At 41.1% G+C, this 24153-nt stretch overlaps 1 protein-coding gene across 4 annotated transcripts in view; it reads left to right on the top strand.

Moving 5' to 3' along the window:
• Positions 1–24153, top strand: part of vav3b (vav 3 guanine nucleotide exchange factor b) — a 103739-nt gene that overhangs the window by 17058 nt on the left and 62528 nt on the right. For 3 of the 4 annotated variants that reach the window (XM_017687016.2, XM_037531084.1, XM_017687014.2), the window contains exons 3-6: positions 14393–14451; positions 14934–14999; positions 21902–22001; positions 22301–22396. In XM_017687016.2, coding sequence (XP_017542505.1) covers positions 14393–14451; positions 14934–14999; positions 21902–22001; positions 22301–22396 — 321 coding nt within the window. The remainder of the gene's footprint in view (positions 1–14392; positions 14452–14933; positions 15000–21901; positions 22002–22300; positions 22397–24153) is intronic. The other variant, XM_037531085.1, reaches the window with a different exon arrangement.

Here is a 24153-nt window from a genome sequence, read left to right as displayed (position 1 = left end):
ACATGCACTGTGGTAGAGTTTATTGAGTGTGCTGAGCTGTGATGCCTCAGGGGAGCAAAAATGGCTTTTGTTCGAGCTTTTTCATCAGAAACATCTTCAGTCATGCAGAAACCAGCTACAAATCAGCCCACAGAGCATGTCCTGTAAGAAAATAAAGAAAAAGCTGGACAAAAGCCCCACCGGCCTTATTTGACTGCTTCACATGGACAATAGCTTGGGTTGGGGTTAATGTGTTTGTAGGTCAGAAGAGGTTGTGCAGTCAGTCAAAATGCTGACGTTCTTCTAAAATAGAGTGAGGCTTCCACAGTTTACATCTCTAGATGTACAATCTCAGTTCCAAAAAAGTTGGGACGCTGTGTAAAATATAAACAGGATGCAATGATTTGTGAATCTCATAGATCCGTATTTTATTCACATTAGAACATAGAGCACATATCAGATGTTGGAAGTGGGACATTTTACCATTTCATGAAAAGCATTAACTTGCTTTGATCTTGACGGCAGCAACGTATCTCAAAAAGCTGGACAGGGTCGTGTCCACTACTGTGCAGCTTCCTCTCTTTACCAGCAGCCTGTAAACGTCTGGGAAGCGAGGAGACCAGTTGCTGGAGTTTTGGGAGAGGAATGTTGTCCCATTCTTGTCTGATGTAGGATTCTAGCTGCTCGACAGTCCTAGGTCTTCTTTGGGTCTGGACTGCAGGCCGGTCAGTTCAGCACCCGGACTCTTCGAGTGGACCTTGGGCGCTATATTAGCGTAGTAGCAGCCGTCATATGAAAGCTTACGTTTTATCTGTGCTTTAGTTTCTTTGTTGAAGTTATTGCCACAGTTACGTACGAGTGACCGATCTTTCGGCCGTGCACTGAGCGCCATGCTGACCGGTGTGCTAATAGGCTTCAGTACAGCTGTATTGTGACGTTCATGTTAGCTCGTGGCTAAAGTGTCAGGTTGGGACACTGTGAACAGCTTTTGTCTTTAATTTAGCACTTTTATAATATTGCATTTTCAAATGACCTGAAAAATGTAAACATTGATATATTAATGTGAGGCACTTTCAGCCGCTCCTTATTTTTTATTATCTTCCTTATATCTTAATTTCATTTTTTTGCCTTATGTCTTTATTTTAATTTTGTCCTTATATCTTTATTTTTATTTTATTTCCTTACATTTAATTTCTTTTCCTTATAAATTTGTTTTTTATTTTTTTCCTCCTATCTTTATTTCATTTTTTCCCCTTATATCTTATTTTTTTTTACTGTATGTTTGACTAATAAGGCAGTTTGCAGATCAGTTTGTGCCACTGATTAGCTAATAGTACGAGTTTTTAACTAATTGTGGAAGAAAAACTCATATGTACTTATATGCAAAAGTTTTGGCACTCCTGATCAAATTCCGTGTTTTATTGATTTTTTTAAAAAGTGAACATCAGTTAACACCTCGTCTGCAGAGGACTGAACATTTTAAAGCATGCTCACTGCTTTTTGGCTTAATTTAACATATTCAGGCAAGAGATAAAACACACATTGTGGAAAAGTTGTTTCATATTTTATATTTTATGGTTTATTTTATCCAATATATTAATGTGTAGAGAAAGTTTTCACTTATTTTCACCTAGAAAACAAAGAAACCGTGTAATTTGAAAACAGGGTGTTTAGATGTATTTTGTGGTTTTGTGTATTTTGTGGGTCGTGGTCGGTCAAATGGACGTTCCTGTTCATCCTTGACGGCTCTCTGGCAGCTGCAGTTTGTCCCAGTTTTGGACACTCGGGATGTTCTCATGGTTCCTTTAATCCTCCCCGGTAATCTTCTCCAGGCAGTGACCTGCTGATGGACATATGGATAAGAACTGACCGTGTAACTCTGAATATTAAGTTCTAGTCCTGTAAAAACAGGTTTAGCACTGAGGATGTCTTACTGCTCCAGTTTGGGGAAATCCTGTTGATTCTGTAAGTGGACTTGTTTGGATGCTGATTGAAATGGAAGTCGTCCATCTGAGTCCGTCATGAGGAGAAGAACATGGGAAAATGTTCTGAGTGATAATCTTCGGATGCAGACAGATTAATCCCGTCTTTTCTCCGTGTGCCGGAGTCGCTGTTGGCTGGAACGCTGCATTTTACTCCTCTCTGCGTTAGCAGCTCTTCCACTCCCAGTATTATTGACTGTCAGAGTTTCAAGGCTCCAAACCCTGTTACTGTTATGAGAGTCATTGTTATAGTTATTACTATTGTTCTATATGAACCTGGTAAACATAATAAAAGGTGAACTGAGGTCCCCAGTTAACCTTTCTCCATAGTGGTTTCTCCAAAGCGGTTGCTAAGCAATTGCTAGGCAGTTGCTATGGTGTCTGTAGTGGTTGCTAGGCAGTTGCTATGGTGTGCTACGTGGTTGCTAAGCAGTTGCTAGGTGGTTGCTTGGTGGTTGCTATGGCAACGTAAGTGGTTGCCAAATGGTTGCTTGCTGGTTGCTATGGTATCTTAAGTGGTTGCTAAGCAGTTTCTATGGTGTCCTAGGTGATTGCTAAGCGGTTGCTAGACAATGGCAATGGTGTCCTAGGTGGTTGCTAAGCAGTTGCTAGGCAGTTGCTATGGTGTGCTACATGGTTGCTAAGCAGTTGCTAGGCGGTTGCTTGGTGGTTGCTATGGCATTGTAAGTGGTTGCCAAGTGGTTGCTTGCTGGTTGCTGTGGTGTCCTAGGTGGTTGATAAGTAGTTTCTATGGTGTCCTAGGTGATTGCTAAGTGGTTGCTAGACAATGGCTATGGTGTCCTAGGTGGTTGCTAAGCAGTTGTAGACAGTTGCTATGGTGTCCTAGGTGGTTGCTAAGCAGTTGCTAGGCAGTTGCTATGGTGTCCTAGGTGGTTGCTAAGTGGTTGCTAGGCAGTTGCTATGGTGTCCTAGGTGGTTGCTAAGCAGTTGCTAGGCGGTTGCTTGGTGGTTGCTATGGCATTGTAAGTGGTTGCCAAGTGGTTGCTTGCTGGTTGCTGTGGTGTCCTAGGTGGTTGATAAGCAGTTTCTATGGTGTCCTAGGGGATTGCTAAGTGGTTGCGAGACAATGGCTATGGTGTCCTAGGTGGTTGCTAAGCAGTTGTAGACAGTTGCTATGGTGTCCTAGGTGGTTGCTAAGCAGTTGCTAGGCAGTTGCTATGGTGTCCTAGGTGGTTGCTAAGCAGTTGCTAGGCAGTTGCTATGGTGTCCTAGGTGGTTGCTAAGTGGTTGCTAGGCAGTTGCTATGGTATCCTAGGTGGTTGCTAAGTGGTTGCTAGGCAGTTGCTATGGTGTCCTAGGTGGTTGTTAAGTGGTTGTGTAGGGCTCAAATTGAGGCAGTGCTGGACCTCCCATAATAGGCTGTTCCCTTTGGTGAAATGTCATTGAGGCGACTGTCTGCTTTTCTACGTCTTCATGGTGTTTAGCTTTAGAATTCTCCCCCTGGATAAACTGTAAACCCACCCAGCCTGAGTTCATAACGTAACCGCACAGTCTAGAGCACCGAGTTTCGAACCGTAAACGCTCCAACGCCTCGTAATCTGCCTATTAATACACCTATTACACCTGCATGCTGTGTTTCTTTTGCCAGAAGACCACTGCACAAATGACCACTGCACAGCATCATGTAGCAGATACAGTACAAAGCAGACATAGTTCAAGCTCATTTTTATACGTTTTGTATAAATTTAATGAAATAAAACTTTTAAAATAGTTAATTTATCGTGTTTGTTGTTAATTAACTCTGCACATTCTGACTACTGAGTTAAATACAAGGAATTTGCCTGTTTGTCTGAAAGACTGCACAAACAATGCTATCTTGTCGAGTAAAATTACCTTAAATATAGTGAATAAATCTAATATTTCTCCTTTTGAGATTGTTGCAGGTTTAAATTAAGATTATTCAACTTATTTCTAGACATGTTTTACTTGTTTTAAGTGATTTGAATAAGTAAAAGTATCTCACAATACTGGAATATAATTTTTTTTTAATTATCTGCCAGTTTATTGAGATAATTCTACTCAATAAAATTACTACAGCAAGTAAATAATGTCTAGAAATAAATGAAATAATCTTTATTTAAGTTTGCAACAATCCCAAAAGGAGAAATATTAGATTTATTGACATATTTAACGTGTTCTCTGTGTAAATTTGAATCCATGGGTGATCTGCTACAGCTTTGTGTGTCTCATTTTGGGGTTAATTTAAAGCAGCAATGGCAAAAAATATCGTTGCTGTCAGAACAGAACCTCACATCTCCAAGATGGTAGCTTTACAGGGAAGGAAAAATGTTTTAAACTTGAAGTGGAAGTTAATATAACAAGGTTTTTACAAGTAATTTTGGAGCATTTCTGCTGATCGTGAAAATATAACAGACAATGGTTACTAGACTTATATTATGGAAAAAAAAGAGAAAGAAAAACAACAGTTGACAGTAGCTTGAGAACCACTGATGGAGTTCAGACCACATGGAAGACAGAATTCCCACCAGAAGTTTTATATTTATATCTTTAGATTAAAATTTCTGGTGTTTTGACCCCAGTTTGACCGCAATATAAAAGATGTTAGTAAATTCGAGGAAAACGACAGAGTTCAGTGTAGTGGGAGAATAGCAGTGGCCCTAAAATAGAACCTTGTGGAACTCCAGAGAAAACATTAACATTTTTTGGACAAATGATCAAATATCTGTTTAAAATATCTCTGAAATTGTATCTATCTGCTGCTGATAATTCTTTCAGTCAGCTATCTGCTGGTACTGTTATGATTTTCATATCACTGTAGGAAAGAGTGGGGAAGGCTCACGATAGTGGAAAAAAACAATATGCACCAATATGCCTAATAGATCATCTCATAGTCAGACTTTCCACTATGTGGATCCCCTAAGACCTCTGCTACGATTAGTTAGAACGCTGCTCAGTACCGAGAATCAGCACCTCAGTTTTCTGTCTTGCATTTCGAGATGTCTGACACACAGTCTGATGGCATATTAACAGTCTTGGCTTTCAGAGGGAAGGGAAATGTGTAATTGCGTGTCATCAGCATAACTGTGAACATTTATCTCATGTTTCCTCGTCACTTTTCCTGGAGGCAGCATGTAAAGGGAGAATGGCAGTGGCCCTAAAATAGAACCTTGTGGACCTCCAAAGAAAACCTTTACATTTTTAGACAAATGATCAACTATCCCTTTGAAATATCTATCAAATCTTATGATCCATCCAATGTCGATAATTCTTTTAAAGCATTAACCTTCATTTTAAAGGGTCTAGCTTGTGTGGAGCACTGAAACCTGAACCGAGTAGAAACTGTGTAACTAGCCAATGTTTGAACTTACAGATATCTGAGGCAAACAGCAGCTTAGTGTACATGTGTGCTACAATCTATGATTCACGACATTTTGTTCTTATGAATCATTTGTATACAAATGCCAAGAACTTATCTTAGAATATTTCTAAATAAGGCAGTTTCATTTGTTTCCTGTTTGACCCAGATAGTCTAAAATGCTTGAAGAGACTTTTATGGCAGCTGTTAAAACAACAGACAACAGACCAGCATCTCGTTACTCCTGCATGAGGATTCACACCTATGAGCTGTTCAGGAACCCAACAAACACTCTTCAAACATCTCTTTGTAAAAATTCACCATTTAAGTTTAAAGCGATAGTTCCTCCCTTCACTATAGCCTCTATTCTTTTCAGGAGACTTGCTTTTGTTTTTTCAAATCTTCCATGTTCCTTCAAAGTTCAGTCTTAGATGTTGGTTTATACACTGCTCAAAAAAATAAAGGGAACACTTAAACAACACAATGTAACTCCAAGTAAATCAAACTTCTGTGAAATCAAACTGTCCACTTAGGAAGCAACACTGACAATCAATTTCACAGCTGTTGTGCAAATGGAACAGACAACAGGTGGAGATTACTGGCGATTAGCAAGACACACTCAATAAAGGAGTGGTTCTGCAGGTGGGACCACAGACCACTTCTCAGCACCTTTCTGCTTTCTGGCTGATGTTTTGGTCACTTTTGAATGTTAGTGCTGCTTTCACACTCGTGGTAGCAGGAGATGGACTCTACAACCCACACAAGTGGCTCAGGTAGTGCAGCTCATCCAGGATGGCACATCAATGCGAGCTGTGGCAAGAAGGTTTGCTGTGTCTGTCAGCGTCGTGTCCAGAGGCTGGAGGCGCTACCAGGAGACAGGCCAGTACACCAGGAGATGTGGAGGAGGCCGTAGGAGGGCAACAACCCAGCAGCAGGACCGCTACCTCCACCTTTGAGCAAGGAGGAACAGGAGGAGCTGCCAGAGCCCTGCAGAATGACCTCCAGCAGGCCACAAATGGCCCATGTGCCGACTCCATGAGGACGGTATGAGGTCCCGACGTCCACAGATGGGGGTTGTGCTCACAGCCCAACACCGTGCAGGACGCTTGGCATTTGCCAGAGAACACCAGGATTGGCAAATTCACCACTGGCGCCCTGTGATCTTCACAGATGAAAGCAGGTTCACACTGAGCACATGTGACAGACGTGACAGAGTCTGGAGACGCCGTGGAGAGCGATTTGCTGCCTGCAACGTCCTTCAGCATGACCGGTTGGGCAGTGGGTCAGTAATGGTGTGGGGTGGCATTTCTTTGGAGGGCCGCTCAGCCCTCCATGTGCTCACCAGAGGTAGCCTGACTTCCATTAGGTACCGAGGTGAGATCCTCAGACCCCTTGTGAGACCATATGCTGGTGCGGTTGGCCCTGGGTTCCTCCTAATGCAGGACAATGCTAGACCTCATGTGGCTGGAGTGTGTCAGCAGTTCCTGCAAGATGAAGGCATTGAAGCTCTGGACCGGCCCGCCCGTTCCCCAGACCTGAATCCGATTGAGCACATCTGGGACATCATGTCTCGCTCCATCCACAAACGCCACGTTGCACCACAGACTGTCCAGGAGTTGGCGGATGCTTTAGTCCAGGTCTGGGAGGAGATCCCTCAGGAGACCATCCGCCACCTCATCAGGAGCTGCCCAGGCGTTGTAGGGAGGTCATACAGGCACGTGGAGGCCGGACACAACACTGAGCCTCATTTTGACTTGTTTTAAGGACATCACATCAAAGTTGGATCAGCCTGTCGTGTGTTTTTCCACTTTAATTCTGTGTGTGACTCCAAATCCAGGCCTCCATTGGTTAATAAATTTGACTTCCATTGATGATTTTTGTGATTTTGTTGTCGGCACATTCAACTTTGTACAGAACAAAGTATTCAATGAGAATATTTCATTCATTCAGATCTAGGATGAGTTATTTGACTGTTCCCTTTATTTTTTTGAGCAGTGTATGTTGGCCCTCATGTTCAGTGCAGGCGAGGATTCAAAATGCAAAAAGTCTGAAATGAAATTAATGTGGAATTTGATCTTTGTAAACGTGAAGAAATTACGATTAAAATCAAACAAGAAAAATGAAAAAAGAAAAAAAAGATGAAACCCAAACACATTCGGTGATGCTGAGGCCAATTTGAGACTGAGTTTGGTGTTTGAAGTTTGCTTCTTTAGTTTTAGCTTTACAGCTGCAAGGCTAATACAGCTAACAGAGTGTAAACTGATACCCCACCAATTAGCATGGTGCTAACTGTATGCCTAAATTATACCACACTCACCTCAAAGCATGTGGAGTTGTTCGGTGTCTCTAATAGCCTTGATTATGTTTCAGATACTGTATTATAGTCCAGTGATTATCTATGCGAAGGCACTTTAGTCCATGTTTATAGTTACCAGTGACTCATGCAGCATTAGAGACCACACAGTCAAGACTATCAGAGGTACTTAAAGTCAGTTAAAGTGAAGGTGAAAATCACAGAACATCTACAGTGGACCATGCAAATAAAGAATAACCCATAATATCAATACCATTGTCCTCAAATGGACAAGAGAGGTCTTAATAATTATTCTTTGCTGTGTAACATACAATGATTACATCCCTTGAAGCAGCCACAGTACAGTATATACAGCCTTTGTGAGCAGTGCGGCTTGTTAAGGCTAAACTCGATACTCCCTGAAGCTCAGGAGCTGGACACCCAGGGTGGAGATGAATTCATTCTGCAGTAATTACTCTTTTAGTTTCTCCCTGGCTGCTTATTAACTGTAATCAATGACTTCCAATTTTCAGCAGTCAGAGCCTCGGGCGCCAGGCAGTCAGACACTGAGCATTCAGAGGAAGTCTATAAAAGTAAATTCAGTTCAGTTCGGCTTTTCTCTGTTACGAAACTTTATTGGATTTCATTTTAAAAATGTGGAAAAGTTAATAAAAAGGAAAACAAACTGATTAACTGCAGTTTTGAAAGATCTGGTCATTAGACGAAATCAGGAATTGTTTTTGTTATTCAATGAAAAATTTAATTTGCCATTTGTAAGTTTCACCCACAGTTCCCTGTCTGCAATCACATAGGCGTCCATTCCGTTTATCCACAGTTACATGTGTGTATTCTCAAAGACATTAATTCTGCTACCGTGTAACACATAGATTTCCATTGCATTCACCCACAGTTCACTGAATAGACGCCCATTCATCCACCCCTCACTTTGTGCAACCATATAAACACCCTTTTACCGACAGTTCAGTTCATGTGGTAACATAGACATCCATTCATTCATGATTCACTTCATACAATTACATAGACATGTATTCAATAAGAATTCATAGGGTATAATAACAGACATTCATTAATCAACAATTCACTTTGTGCTGTCACATAGACATCCATTCAAATACAGTTCACTTTGTGCTGTCACATAGACATCCGTTCATATGCAGTTTTGATCTTCCATGTGCTTTTGTTTTGGTTTAGTCCAGCCCCTTGTTTCATGTCTCCGCCCATGACTGTTTTCACCTGTCCCTTGTCTTCCCGGTGTATATTTAAGCCCTGTGTTTGCCCTTTGTTTTCACTGGTCTTTGTGTTGGTCTTTGTTTGATGTTTGTTTTGTTTTAATCTCTGTCTGTGTAGTTGGTTTGATTCTGGTCTATGTCATGTCTGCCCCACGATCTCTCCGTATTGGCTCTATGACCCTGGACCATTATGACCCTGATTTTGGATTTGCCCTCAATAAAAGTCGCTTACCTCCGCACATGTGTCCACTACCTCGCTCCTCGTTACAGTAACATAGACATCCATTCATTCATGACTCACTTCATGCAATTACATAAACATGTATTCATTAAGAATTCATAGGGTATAATAACATAGACATCCATTTACCCACAGTTCACTTTGTGTGGTAACATAGACATCCATTTACCCACAGTTCACTTTGTGTGGTAACATAGACATCCATCCATTCATGATTCGCTTTATGCCATTACATAGACATGTATTCATTAAGAATTCATAGTGTATAATAACATTGACATCCATTCATCTGCAGTTCACTTTGTTTCATCGGTCACTCAGTGCAAAAAAATGATAAACATAATTTGTCCACACTTTCCTTCACAGCGCAGTCAACCCAAAGTGATGCATGCAAACCCTCCAGTGTTAATCAATGAGCTTTTTATATCGGACGTGCACAGTAAACAGTGCAGCTGCACACAGTTGAGTTTCACTTTGAGTGGGTTTTGCCGCTTGCAATTATAGAAACATCAAACCGTGGGTTTAGTGGGCAGGACGATCGGTTAGTAAGCGAAGATGATGTTTTTCATAGCAGACCTAGTTATACAACCCCGCTCTAAAAAAAGTTAAGACTGTATGTGAAATGCAGATACAAACAGAAGGCAGTGATTTATAAAACCACGTCTGACCTCTGTCCAAGATATAGACAAGATATTTACTGTCTGCAGCATCGTGGGCTGGAGGTCAGGGATCAGCCTCGTGACCGGAAGGTCGCCGGTTTGATCCCCAGAGCCGACAGCACATGACTGAGGTGTCCGTGAGCAAGACACCTAACCCCCAACTGCTCCCCGGGCTCTGTGGATCGGGCTGCCCACCGCTCCGGGCAAGTGTGCTCACTGCCCCCTAGTGTGTGTGTGCTCACTAGTGTGTATGTGGTTTTTCACTGCCCAGATGGGTTAAATGAGGAGGTGAAATTTCCCCGTTGTGGGACTAATAAGGGTCTCTTAATCTAATCTAATCTAATCTAATCGTCCAAAAATGTTGGGACGGGGGCAATTTAAGACTAAAAAAGTTGTTAATGTTCAGAAAACATCTTAAAATAGGTGGTGTGATCATGCTTGGACATTGAAGGAGCATCCAGGAAAAGCCAAGGCCTTCATGAGCAGTGCATCAGCAGAAAACTCCACCTGTTTCAGAGCAGAGGTGGGCGATATGACAAGAATATAATACCGCAATATTTTTTTAGCCAGTAGTGCTACATTTAAACAAAATACTATCAAAAACTGTAAACACACTGATTTTTAATCAATATTTGGTGCTAAATCCAGTTGCACTGGACTCATTTTATATTGAAACATGTAGTTGGTCGGAGTTTCACAAGCACTGACAATACATGCAATATGTTCAGAAAGGCATACTGTGCTGTAACGTAATTTATCACAGCACCTGGTACCTGTTGTCATATTGCCCAACTCTATTTATGAATAACATTACTCAAGGTGGAATTGCAAGAATTCCAGCCTCTACAGAGTGTAATATCATCGGGGTCAGGAAATGCAGAATAATCTCTGTGTGTAAAGGAAAAGGCTGAAAAGCACAGCTGAATGACTGTGAACTTCAACCCCTCCGATGGCGCTGCATTAAAAACCTGCATGTTTCTATGATGGAGATCATCACATGGGCTCGGGAATACTCTGACAAACCGCTGTCAGTAAACACTGCCCGTCACTGCATCCACATATGAAAGTTAAGGCTGTACCATGAACAGTAGAAGTCATATTAACAGCATCCAGAGATGCCGCCGACTTTTCTGGGCTCAAGCTCACCTGAAATTGATCATCCAAAACCATCCAGATTGTTACCAGTGTAAAGTTCAAAATCTAGTATCTGTCATGGTGTGTGTGTGTGTGTGTGTTGGGGGGGGTATTAGTGGGTAAAAAGCACATTTTTAAATCACCATTAATGCTAAACATATTTTGGACCAACATGTGCTGCCCTCTAGAGGGCGTCTTTTTTAGGGACGTCATTCTGCACTTGTTACAACAGCATGGATGCGTAAAACATTGAAGGCTCTGTTTGGACACTGTTTGGAATGTTTTGTAGGCATCATATTTGGAACGAGCATTTATTCCCATCAGGTAAAATGTTCTGACCACCTCCTTGTTTCAACGCTCACTGTCAGCTCCTCTTACTGTATAGCTGCACTCTGTAGTTCTACAGTTACAGACTGTAGTCCATCTGTTTCTCTGATACTCTGTTACCCTGTTCTTCAGTGGTCAGGACCCCCATGGACCCTCACAGAGCAGGTACTGTTTGGGGGGTGGGTCATTCTCAGCACTGCAGTAACACTGACGTGGTGGTGGTGTGTTAGTGTGTGTTGTGCTGGTCTGAGTGGATCAGACACAGCAGGGCTGCTGGAGTTTTTAAACACCTCAGTGTCGCTGCTGGACTGAAAATAGTCCATCAACCAAATATATCCAGCCAGCAGCGTCCTGTGGGCAGCGTCCTGTGGGCAGCGTCCTGTGACCACTGATGAAGGACTAGAGGATGACCAGCACAAACTGTGCAGCATCAGATGAGCTGTCGTCTCTGACTTTACATCTACAAGGGGGACCGACAAGGTAGGAGTGTCTAATAGAGTGGACAGTGAGTGGACAGTGAGTGGACAGTGAGTGGACAGTGAGTGAACAGTGAGTGTCTGATCCACTCAAACAAGCACAGCACACACTAACACACCACCACCACATCAGTGTTACTGCATTGCTGAGAATGACCCACCACCCAAATAGTACCTGCTCTGTGAGGGTCCATGGGGGTCCTGACCACTGAAGAACAGGGTAACAGAGTATCAGAGAAACAGATGGACTACAGTCTGTAACTGTAGAACTACAGAGGGGAGCTATACGGTCAGTGGAGCTGATAAAGTGGACAGTGAGTGTAGAAACAGGGAGGTGGTCATGATGTTACGCCTGACCGGTGTATTTACAAAAAGGTAAAATATTAGATGCTGTGTTTTTGTACTGATTTTAATTTAATGAAGGGTTCAAACAGAGTTGACCAGTCGATGTTCCACACGCTGTCGCTGCTTTGTCTGTTAAAGTTCTGTTATTTGGTTTTTAGTGTCAGCGCTGCAGCTTGTGCTCAGCGCTCACCGCCCGTTATGTGGTGATCACTTGAGAGGAATATGGTTTGTAAAACAGGTGTTTTGAGGTCGCGACACAAACCAGAATCATTTCATCTAGATGTTCGCGCATGTGAGACACGCCACACACAGTTCTGAGAAACGGATGGAGCTGGAATAGCGAGACCACTTCCTTTACGAAACGGTGCGGTGTGTGAAAACGTTCTTACAAACTTTCTTACAGGTGAGAAGTGGCAGCTCAGAAATGTGACCTTGAGATTCGGGCCTTTGTGTTTTACTGAAGGGTTTACATCGACCAGCCTGTTCTAGCAAAGCGTTCCCTGCATCCCTGATTCTTAAACCACGCGTTTATTCTTCTTTTACATCAATCAAATATATGCTGCCGCGTGAAAAAGTTTGGGCACCCCATTCCAAATTCCATGTTGTTGGTGAAAATAAGTGACCACATCTTCTACAGAGATAATAATAATAATAATAATAAAAACAATAATATTTATTTATTTATTTAGTCGTATTATTTATTTATTTTACTATACCATTTCTGTTTATGACCTAAATTTAACACAATAAAGAAACACAAAATGTAGTCTGTGTAAATGTTACAACACATTTTATATTGTTTATTCATTTTTTTTAATTCATCAAACAAAATTAATAGAGCAAAGAAAATACAGCAAAAGCCAGATATTGCAATGCTTCACGATAAGATAAGATAAGATAAGATAAGATAAGATGATCCTTTATTAGTCCCACAGCGGGGAAATTCACAGTATTACAGCAGCAGCAGAGTAACAGGAGTAAAGCTCTCAGTAGTAGAAACGGGAAACAGTATAAACATTATCAACATTATAAATAATAAAAATTGAAGCTAAATCTCGACTATTTACAACAAAATAAGGATAATAATAAAATAAAATAAAAAAAGAGTTGCATATAAATCTGTATTGCACTTAGCCTATTGCACAATACACGATACTTGATATGTCACGATATTTAATTTTTCAGACGTCTGACCAGCTGGAACAGAGAAGAAGATCCAGAAGTGCCACATTTTAAAAATATAATATAAAAAACTGTAATCACAGTGATCTACACTCACCGGCCACTTTATTAGGTACCCCTTGTTAGTAAAAGGCTGGACCCCCTTTTACCTTCAGAACTGTCTTAATTCTTCGTGTCAGACTTTCAACAAGGTGTTGGAAACGTTCCTCAGAGATTCTGGTTGGTTATTTGAGTTCCTGTTGCCTTTCTATCATCTGGAACCAGTCTGCCCAGTTCTCCTCTGACCTCTCACATCAACAAGGCATTTTCGTCCACACAACTGACCTACTCACTGGATATTTCCTCTTTTTCGGACCGTTCTCTGTGAACCCTGGAGATGGTTGATGTGTGAAAATCCCAGCAGATCAGCAGTTTCTGAAATACTCAGACCAGCCCGTCTGGCACCAACAACCACGCCACGTTCAAAGCCCCTTAAATCCCCTTTCTTCCCCGTTCTGATGCTCGGTCTGCACTTCAGCAAGTCGTCTTGACCACCTCTACACGCCTAAATGCAGTGAGCTGCGGCCGTGTGATTGGCTGATCAGCTATTTGTGTTAACAAGCATGAGTGTATATTTAATATTTGTTAATAAATCCAGTTAACCAGGACTAATTCTGCTCTCTTTATAATGAAACATGCAGTTGGTCAGTGTCTACAAGCACTGATGATGTACAGGATCCGTTCATACGACATAATTTATCACGCTAATGATATATATTGTTATATATATATCACCTGGAAAAGGTGCACAGGAAACATTTGCAGGAAAAGTGGGATGTGTGATGCTGTGGATGGTGTGTTAACTGGAATTTGATCTGGAGTGTCAATGTTTAGTATGTGCATTACTGCTAAAGCATGTGTTGCACATGTGGCGCTTGAATGTAAGAGCTTCACCGTTTAAGGAGGAACAGAAAACGATGTGTTCTTGATTATTTACACAGTCAGTTGGGTGGTTCTTTAGGGAACCAAACATGGTTCTTCTATGACACAGAGGCAAATAATCTTTCAGGCACCTGTAGTTTTAAGACTGCAGTCTTGGAGATCAGCTATATTCATAAAAAAAGTTAAGAAATGTACTCAATATTTCTTAGATCATTTTTTTCTGTAAAACATATATTGTTCATTTTTTGATGTGTTTATCATCGCAGGTGATCGACACGTTGTCCAAACTCTCCCACACACCTGCTGCACTGCAGTCAGGAATCAGGTGAGTCTACGCATGACATCACACCGTTACTAATGAAGGTTCTGTGCAGGTACATTTTTCCTTCATCAAGGTCCAAACAGTGTAAATGTTCCCTCAAAGGTTCTACAGTGGGTTTAAGGTCTGATTGTGGAGCTTAAATCAGGTTCTCCAGGTGAAAAGTTGGTATTTGTTCCTTTTCATAACCGAATGTTTTAAAACAGAGCAGTAGAATAAAAGCCTGGAGGCGAGGCGAGGCGGGGTGTGTGGAGTCAGTCCAGCTTAGAACAGATCATCTCAGTGGATTATGGTTCAGTTATGTTCCCTGACTGAAGGCACTGAGATGGAGCCTTGAGGGTTCCACCCCAGTGATGAGAGGGGACTGACTCAGAGACAGTCTAGAACCTTTATTTCTGAGAGTGTAGAATGATTTAGCTTTAATTTAACTTCTAATGGCCAAACTCGGCTGAGTGAACGACTTGTGTCTCGCTGTGTGTTGATCTCAGGCCGTTTCCCACAGAAGAGAGCGTGGAGAACGAAGACATCTACATCCACCTGGCCGACCTGATTGAGTGAGTGTGAATTTGCTCTTTAACCCTGTAGCCTCTTAAACGCCTTGGAAACACCAGTGGGGTTGGAGCCACTTCATTTGGGGCAATCATGGGCTGGAGGTCAGGGAACCAGCCCTGTGACCGGAAGGTCGCCGGTTCGATCCCCAGAGCCGACAGCGAATGACTGAGGTGTCCTTGAGCAAGACCCCTAACCCCCAACCGCTCCCCGGGCGCCGTGGATAGGGCTGCCCACCGTTCCGGGCAAGTGTGCTCACTGCCCCCTAGTGTGTATGTGGTGTTTCACTGCATGGACGGGTTAAATGCAGAGGTGAAATTTCCCCGTTGAGGGACTAATTTAATAATACTGCGTTGTTTTTGATCCAGCGCTTTTAATGAGTGCACATCTGTGTTAAAGAGCTTCTTTAATACAGTGATAGGAAACACAGTCACTCACAGAAAGCTCCACATACTGTCCCGTTCTACTGACCAGCATGGACATTCACGCTCTCCACCTATTCTGGGGTTGGAGTTTAATCGTTTAAGCCAAAATTCATAGGCAAATTTATTTATCTAGCACTTTTAATACACTGTGGCCATTCGAAGTGCTTTACAAACGAGAAAATACGAAGATAATTCAAATGAATTTTAAAACGAAGAAAAACACAAAATACTTTAAAAATGAAAGAAATTAAGCATTAAATTTAAAATTAAAGATGAAAAGATGCTTGAGATAAAAACATGCACTAAATGCCAATAACAATGACAATAAATAAATAAATAAATAAATGAACAAACACATTACTTAAAAACAGTACTCTTAAAGGTTCTTCAAGGGTTCTTTAGTTAAGCCAGTGGTTCTCTGTGAAATGGTTCTTCAGATTGATGGTGAATGTCTTGTACAAGGTTCTGTATGGATCCTTTTTAAAAACAAGGTTCTATATAGCTCCAAACATTGTTCTGCTGTTGTTACAATGCCAAGCTTGTGACACTAGATAAACCTTATTTGGGTTCTATGTAGAACCATATACACCAATCTAAAGAACCACTTCGCCGTGCATAGAGCCATGTAAGCATGTAAAGCCTCTATATAGAACCATTGGGCCTCCTTCACTAATACGTCTCTGAGTTTCTTCTTAAGTTTGTTCTTGAGAAAGGCTGTAAGAAAAAGTCTGCGTCAGATTCACGTCCCGTTCTTAAAGCGAATACGACGTATTCTCCACCGATCTGAAGAACCCATTCACGATGCAAAGAACCATTTAAGCATGTAAGTGTTCTTGGTTCTATATGGAACCACTGAATGAACGTTTGTTGTTTAAGAGTGTTTGGTTCAGCTTTACATGAGGAGGTGTTTGTCATTCGTCATTATAGTGATTGTTTTAAGTAAAGCCTGAAATCAAGCTGGTATTTACTGTCCTGCCTCGAGTTCATAGCTCAGAACATTAAAACGTAAAGGTGAAAGAAAAAACGTTTCATTTTATGGTGTCATAGTTTATACTGTGCTGATCCAAGTTTGTCTATACTGATCTAAAGTTGTCTATTCTGGTCTAAGTTTGCCTATACTGGTCTATGCTGGTCTATGCTGATCTAAGTTTGTCTATACTGGTCTATGCTGGTCTATGCTGATTTAAGTTTGTCTATACTGGTCTATGCTGGTCTATGCTGATCTAAGTTTGTCTATACTGGTCTATGCTGGTCTATGCTGATTTAAGTTTGTCTATACTGGTCTATGCTGGTCTATGCTGATCTAAGTTTGTCTATACTGGTCTATGCTGGTCTATGCTGATTTAAGTTTGTCTATACTGGTCTATGCTGGTCTATGCTGATCTAAGTTTGTCTATGCTGGTCTATGCTGATTTAAGTTTGTCTATATTGGTCTATACTGGTCCGTGCTGATCTAAGTTTGTCTATACTGGTCTATGCTGGTCTATGCTGATTTAAGTTTGTCTATACTGGTCTATGCTGGTCTATGCTGATCTAAGTTTGTCTATACTGGTCTATGCTGGTCTATGCTGATCTAAGTTTGTCTATACTGGTCTATGCTGGTCTATGCTGATTTAAGTTTGTCTATATTGGTCTATACTGGTCCGTGCTGATCTAAGTTTGTCTATACTGGTCTATGCTGGTCTATGCTGATTTAAGTTTGTCTATATTGGTCTATACTGGTCTGTGCTGATCTAAGTTTGTCTATATTGGTCTATACTGGTCCGTGCTGATCTAAGTTTGTCTATATTGGTCTATACTGGTCCGTGCTGATTTAAGTTTGTCTATACTGGTCTATGCTGGTCTATGCTGATCTAAGTTTGTCTATACTGGTCTATGCTGGTCTATGCTGATTTAAGTTTGTCTATATTGGTCTATGCTGGTCTATGCTGATTTAAGTTTGTCTATATTGGTCTATGCTGGTCTATGCTGATTTAAGTTTGTCTATATTGGTCTATGCTGGTCTATGCTGATTTAAGTTTGTCTATATTGGTCTATACTGGTCCGTGCTGATCTAAGTTTGTCTATACTGGTCTATGCTGGTCTATTCTGGTCTAAGTTTGTCTATGCTGGTCTGTGCTGATCTAAGTTTGTCTATACTGGTCTATGCTGGTCTATGCTGATCTAAGTTTGTCTATACTGGTCTATGCTGGTCTATGCTGATCTAAGTTTGTCTATACTGGTCTATACTGGTCCGTGCTGATCTAAGTTTGTCTATACTGGTCTATGCTGGTCTATGCTGATTTAAGTTTGTCTATATTGGTCTATACTGGTCCGTGCTGATCTAAGTTTGTCTATACTGGTCTATGCTGGTCTATGCTGATTTAAGTTTGTCTATATTGGTCTATACTGGTCCGTGCTGATCTAAGTTTGTCTATACTGGTCTATGCTGGTCTATGCTGATTTAAGTTTGTCTATACTGGTCTATGCTGGTCTATGCTGATCTAAGTTTGTCTATACTGGTCTATGCTGGTCCGTGCTGATTTAAGTTTGTCTATATTGGTCTATGCTGGTCTATGCTGATTTAAGTTTGTCTATATTGGTCTATACTGGTCTATGCTGATTTAAGTTTGTCTATATTGGTCTATGCTGGTCTATGCTGATTTAAGTTTGTCTATATTGGTCTATACTGGTCCGTGCTGATCTAAGTTTGTCTATACTGGTCTATGCTGGTCTATTCTGGTCTAAGTTTGTCTATGCTGGTCTGTGCTGATCTAAGTTTGTCTATACTGGTCTATGCTGGTCTATGCTGATCTAAGTTTGTCTATACTGGTCTATGCTTGTCCGTGCTGATCTAAGTTTGTCTATATTGGTCTATACTGGTCCGTGCTGATCTAAGTTTGTCTATACTGGTCTATGCTGGTCTATGCTGATTTAAGTTTGTCTATATTGGTCTATACTGGTCCGTGCTGATCTAAGTTTGTCTATACTGGTCTATGCTGGTCTATGCTGATTTAAGTTTGTCTATACTGGTCTATGCTGGTCTATGCTGATCTAAGTTTGTCTATACTGGTCTATGCTGATCTAAGTTTGTCTATACTGGTCTATGCTGGTCTATGCTGATTTAAGTTTGTCTATATTGGTCTATACTGGTCTGTGCTGATCTAAGTTTGTCTATATTGGTCTATACTGGTCCGTGCTGATCTAAGTTTGTCTATACTGGTCTATGCTGGTCTATGCTGATTTAAGTTTGTCTATATTGGTCTATACTGGTCCGTGCTGATCTAAGTTTGTCTATACTGGTCTATACTGGTCTAAGTTTGTCTATACTGGTCTATGCTGATCCAAGTTTGTCTATACTGGTCTATGCTGGTCTAGAGTTGTCTGTACTGGTCTAGTTTGTCTATATTGGTCTATACTGGTCCGTGCTGATCTAAGTTTGTCTATACTGGTCTATACTGGTCTAAGTTTGTCTATACTGGTCTATGCTGATCCAAGTTTGTCTATACTGGTCTATGCTGGTCTAGAGTTGTCTGTACTGGTCTAGTTTGTCTATACTGGTCTATGCTGATCCAAGTTTGTCTATACTGGTCCGTGCTAATCTAACTTTGTCTATGCTGGTCTATGCTGATCTAAGTTTGTCTATAGTGGTCTATGCTGGTCTATACTGGTCTATGCTGGTCAGTCATGATCTAAGTTTGTCTGTATTGGTCTATGCCAGTTCATGCTGGTTTCCACTGATATAGCTGGTCACCATGTTGGATCATGCCAGTTGACCAGCATACCAGCATCCAAAACACAACACATGCTAGTGTTGCTGGTTTTTCTACCAGGAATTACAGATGTCCTGTGGTAGATGGACATTACCCACCCACCCTCACAGAAAACCGATCCCATCCCAGTAGCACTGCACAGTGTCAGAAACCCAGTTATAAATGTATTAAAGCGTGCAGTTAGCACCATGCTAATTGGTGGAGTATAAGCCTTCATTACTTGTTAGCTGTTAGCCTCGTAGCTCCAGTGCTAAAACTAAAGACGCCAAACACGTCTTGCTTGATCGGCTTCGCTGGAAGCAAGAGGGGGATTTGAGGCTCTGAGTGGATCACCCACAACACAACAGGTACAACCAGGTTAATGTTAGATTTACGATAAAACAGATGATAAAAAGTCCCTCTGTTTTTCACACGGGTGGGTTAAAGTCGCCCACAGACCTCTGTAGAAACCCACCAGTTTCTCACTGACAGTTAAACACATAACAATGGAGCTGTTAGTGTTTCTGATAAGATAATAAACCCACACATATGGAATATGACGCTTTAAACAGGTAACATTTTATGGTAAGGAATATTAGGGCTTTATTAACACCTTAAAGGCTTATTTCTCAGTAACTACAGGGACTTTAGTGCAAACTGACTGAGCTGTAGGCTGTAGAAGTGTGTACAACCCTGTTTCCAAGAAAATTGGAACGCTGTGCAAAATGTACAAACAGAATGCAAAGATATGCGATACAGTTTAATCTTATGTTTAATTGAAAATAGTACAAATACAACATATCAAATGTTGAAACTGTTAGTATTTTTTAAAAATATGTGCACATTTTGAATTTGATCCCAATGCAAGTTAAAACTTTACCAGGCAAAGAAGAAACCCTATATAAACAGCATCCAGAAATGCTGCCACCTTCTCTGGGCCTGAACTCACTGAAGATGGACTGAGGCGAGGTGGGAAAGTGTCCTGACTAATCAAAATTTAATCAAACAGTTCTAAAGCCAGTATTCATGATGGTTTAGGGGGGCATTAGTGCACATGACATGGGTGACCTGCACATCTGTGAAGGTCATCTGTAATGCTGAATGATATATATATATATATATATATATATGTTCTGAAGCAACAAATGCTGCCATCCAGATGACGTCTTTTTCAGGGAAGGTCTTGATTATTTCAGCAAGACGATGTAAAGCCACATTCTGACTGTATTACAGCAGCACTACTCTGTATTAAAAGAGTCCAGGTGCTAAACTGACCTGTCTGCAGTCCAGACTGGTCACCACTGAGAACATTTGGCACATTATGAAATGAAAAATACGACAAATGAGCCCCTGAAACTGACGATCAGCTGAAATCCTGAATCAAACAAGAACAGAAAACATTTCACTGTCAGCACTTACAGAGCGAAACACAGTGGAAAACAGGCCCCCGTCCCGACTTTTTTGGAACATGTTGTGGGCATCAAATTCAAAATAGGCAAATATTTTTCAAAAAACAATAAAAATTCCCACTTTCAATGTATGAGATGTTGTCTTTGTACTGTTTTCAATTAACTACAGTATAGCATTGAGATAATTTGAATATCATTGCAGTTAATTGTTATGTACATTTTGCACAGCGTCCCAACTTTTTTGGAAACGGGGTTGTAGTAAAACTTTGGTCCTGCCGGTTCTCTGTGCAGAGGGTTCTCTGCATGGTGAAATGATTTTTCAGGTTGATGGAGAATGGGTTGTATATGGTTCTATATAGCACCAAAAAGGGTTCTGCTATTGTTACAATGTCAACCTTATAATAACAGAAGAACCCTTTTTGGTGCTGTATAGAACCATATACAACCCATTCTCCATCAACCTGAAAAATCATTTCACCCGGCAGAGAACCCTTTAAGCATGCAGACTGTTCTATAAGCGTTCATTGTTCTATATAGAACCAGTGTTTTTACTAAGAATGCTTGAAGAACCATCTTTTTAAAGAGTGCACTACAATCTCAGTAACTGCATGAAATACCATGTTACCCTGTCCCCTGTGTCACTTTGTGTCCCGCTCTCCGTGAACGAGCCAGAAAGCTGGAGGCGTGTGTGAAGTGTGTGAGCGGTCCGTGTGAAGCTTTGATTCTCAGGGACAAACACACTGACCACAGCATCTCTCTGTTTGATCGGAAACAATTGATCAATACATTCAGAACCTGTGGAGACTGAAATTGATCACCTTACCAAAACTAAATCATCACTACACGGAAAAAACATCTTTTATTTAAGAAAGTGGATAAACGGGCAGGAAAATGGGAAATTCATGCAATGAGATGAACTCATTAAAGGGCCAGTATCATGGGAAAAGTAAGTTTTTCAAAATAAGAGTTTGGTGCAGAATGTGCATTTTGTCCAAGCATCAAATTGATAGATGGATACTTTATTGATCCCGAAGGAAATTGGACAGTTCACTCTCCAGTCTATACAGCCTGTTTTAAGTTCTTTGTTTTTGTGATGTCACAACAAGCAGCACATTTAAATATCAACATATTCAGCCTACAGCAGTTTAGCCCACTTATTAATAAATCTCAGTCTTAAAGTCACAGTGACAAAAGCTATTTAATTGTAAGGGATGACGAAAAGATGGAAAATGATGATTGTGAAATGAATTAATTGTGACAACTCATATAAAAAAACTTTTTGTTTTAAAAGTTTGATTTGTGTAAAGTAATGTGAGTGTGTGTGTGTGTGTGTGTGTTACAGTGAGCAGGTCCTGGAGGACATATATGATCCTGTATACGGTGATGTTGAAGGAGGAGAGATTTATGAGGATTTGATGAGGACAGAGGCTGCAGCTCAGACGGTAAACACTGATTACTGATTAAACTCCCACAGCTCCACTCAAACCCACTGTACACTCCTGTGTTTTCACTGCCGTGGCTCTGAATCACTTCTTTAAATACATTGACTAGGCACTGATTTGACTGCCATACAGTCACACCAGCAGAGCTGAATGGTCGAGAGATGATGAAACACAGTGCAGTGAATCATTTCCTAAAGAATCATAATAAAACCGAACGGTTCTATGATTCATCAGAGCTGCAATAAAAACCCTCTGGAATAAAAAGTGATGACCGTTCAGCGTCTGTGTTTGTGTGTCAGCAGAAACAGGCTGAAGTGGACGTTCGGAGCTGCTGTCTGTCCGAGATTAATCAGACTGAGGAGAAGTACACAGAGACTCTGGAGTCCATAGAGAAAGTGAGACTAAACCTTTATTTCACATTTATTCATAACCAGTGAACGCCAGCCTCACATTTTACACCGTCTTTAATACAAATCATCACGTTTTCTTTGCTGGTTTGCAAGAACTGATCGTATTAAAGTCTCCTGGACTGGCTTGTCTGCTGCACTGTCATTAGCTTAGCAGCGGTTTAGCCGCAGTTTAACACAGGTTGATCCTTCAACACAGTTTAACAGTAAACGGTCTTAAACGCTGGAGTTAATGTAGAACTGCTGATTCACCCTTTAACCCTGAAGATCAGCGCAGACGGCTGGTCACCATAGCAACACAGACGACAGTCTCGCCCGGCTATTAGCTACGAAACGGCAAAGAGAGAGATTTAAGACGGACATCGATAATCTGGAGACGAATGGATTCATTAGTGTTCATAATCAGTCCAGCTGGTTTCCTGATACGTTTAATCTGCAGGGAGAAACTGAGAAACACTAAAAAGTCACTAAGCTGAAGTTTCTCATTCGCCGGCTTTTCATTCACATTTTCCTGTTCCACCTTAAATGGTGCCTGAGGCGCCAGAATGTAACTACTGCACCATTTAAGGTGGAACTGAAGCCGGTGAATAAGAAGCGACTTCAGCCTTGTGAAAAGTCGAACATTGAGAGACATTTTACAAGAAACTGTTTTACTTCTGCGGAAAAGTTTCCTGCTGGAGATGCGAGAAAAGCAGCTGAGCTAAAGCTTAAAGCAGAGCAAAGCCAGTCTGCGCTTTCATCTATATTATATTTTTAGTCTATACTAGGACATTAACACACACTGAGACGTATTTACAGCCACGATGGTGAAATGGTCATTAAATATCGTAGCTCCCAAGGCGGTTTGACTTGAGGACAGAATGGCTCTTCATAACATTTTGGTTGTGACCCCTGGTCTAACTGTTCCTCCTCTAACCCTCCAGTAAACCGAATGTGCTGTCAGATTATGTCATGATGAGCCCAACCTAAAACAAAACACTGCATAGTAAGGATATAGTTTGGGATCTAAAAGCTTTCAGATTTGTCATTCTATATATCATGTTGCCATTTCAACAGGAGCTATAATTGCACACAAAAAACTCACAAATCCCACCCAATATATTTAAATAAAACATTTATTCAAAAACATCCAGAAGAAGCCTAATCAAGCCTGCAATCATTAACGCTGTTCATCTGATTACGCCACCTCAGTTTGTTTAATCAAGCAGTGCAGCATTTAGTTATGCACAAATTATGGCGAAGGTATGTGGGCTTAAAACGTCTGAGCCTAAGATGTGCTTCAGTTACAGTAATTGTGCCTTAAACCTCAGTTAAACCTGAGACACAGTGACATCTAGTGGCAGTCGGGTGATTTTTAAATGACACAGTAATGGGGTTTAGTTTATGTACTGGAGCTTCAGAGGACACAGCAGCTGAGTTTAAGAGCCTGATTGACTCCTTCTGTAAGCGTCCAGCCTGCCAAGTGCCATAGCTTCAGGGAACTCCAATTCCCAGAAGCCCTTGGGCTGATTAGGCCCAACCTGACACACCTGTGGACTCCCCTACTTAAGGCTGTGGCAAATAGCAGCCCTTTGTCCCACCTTTGTAGAGGGGTGACCGGTATGGTACGCAGCCCAGGTGGGTATTTAAACAGAAAGGAGAAGGAAAAAAAAATAAAAGATGAAAAAGAAGGCTGGAAAAAAAACGAACGAGTGCTCCAATTACTCAAAAAAAGAGCTACAAATTGCTCCAAACAATTTAAAAGC

Source organism: Pygocentrus nattereri, chromosome 19, assembly GCF_015220715.1.
Source record: "Pygocentrus nattereri isolate fPygNat1 chromosome 19, fPygNat1.pri, whole genome shotgun sequence".
NCBI classification, from domain to species: domain Eukaryota; kingdom Metazoa; phylum Chordata; class Actinopteri; order Characiformes; family Serrasalmidae; genus Pygocentrus; species Pygocentrus nattereri.
Note: the sequence above shows the minus strand (reverse complement) of the source record. Positions and strands in the feature narration are given on the sequence as shown.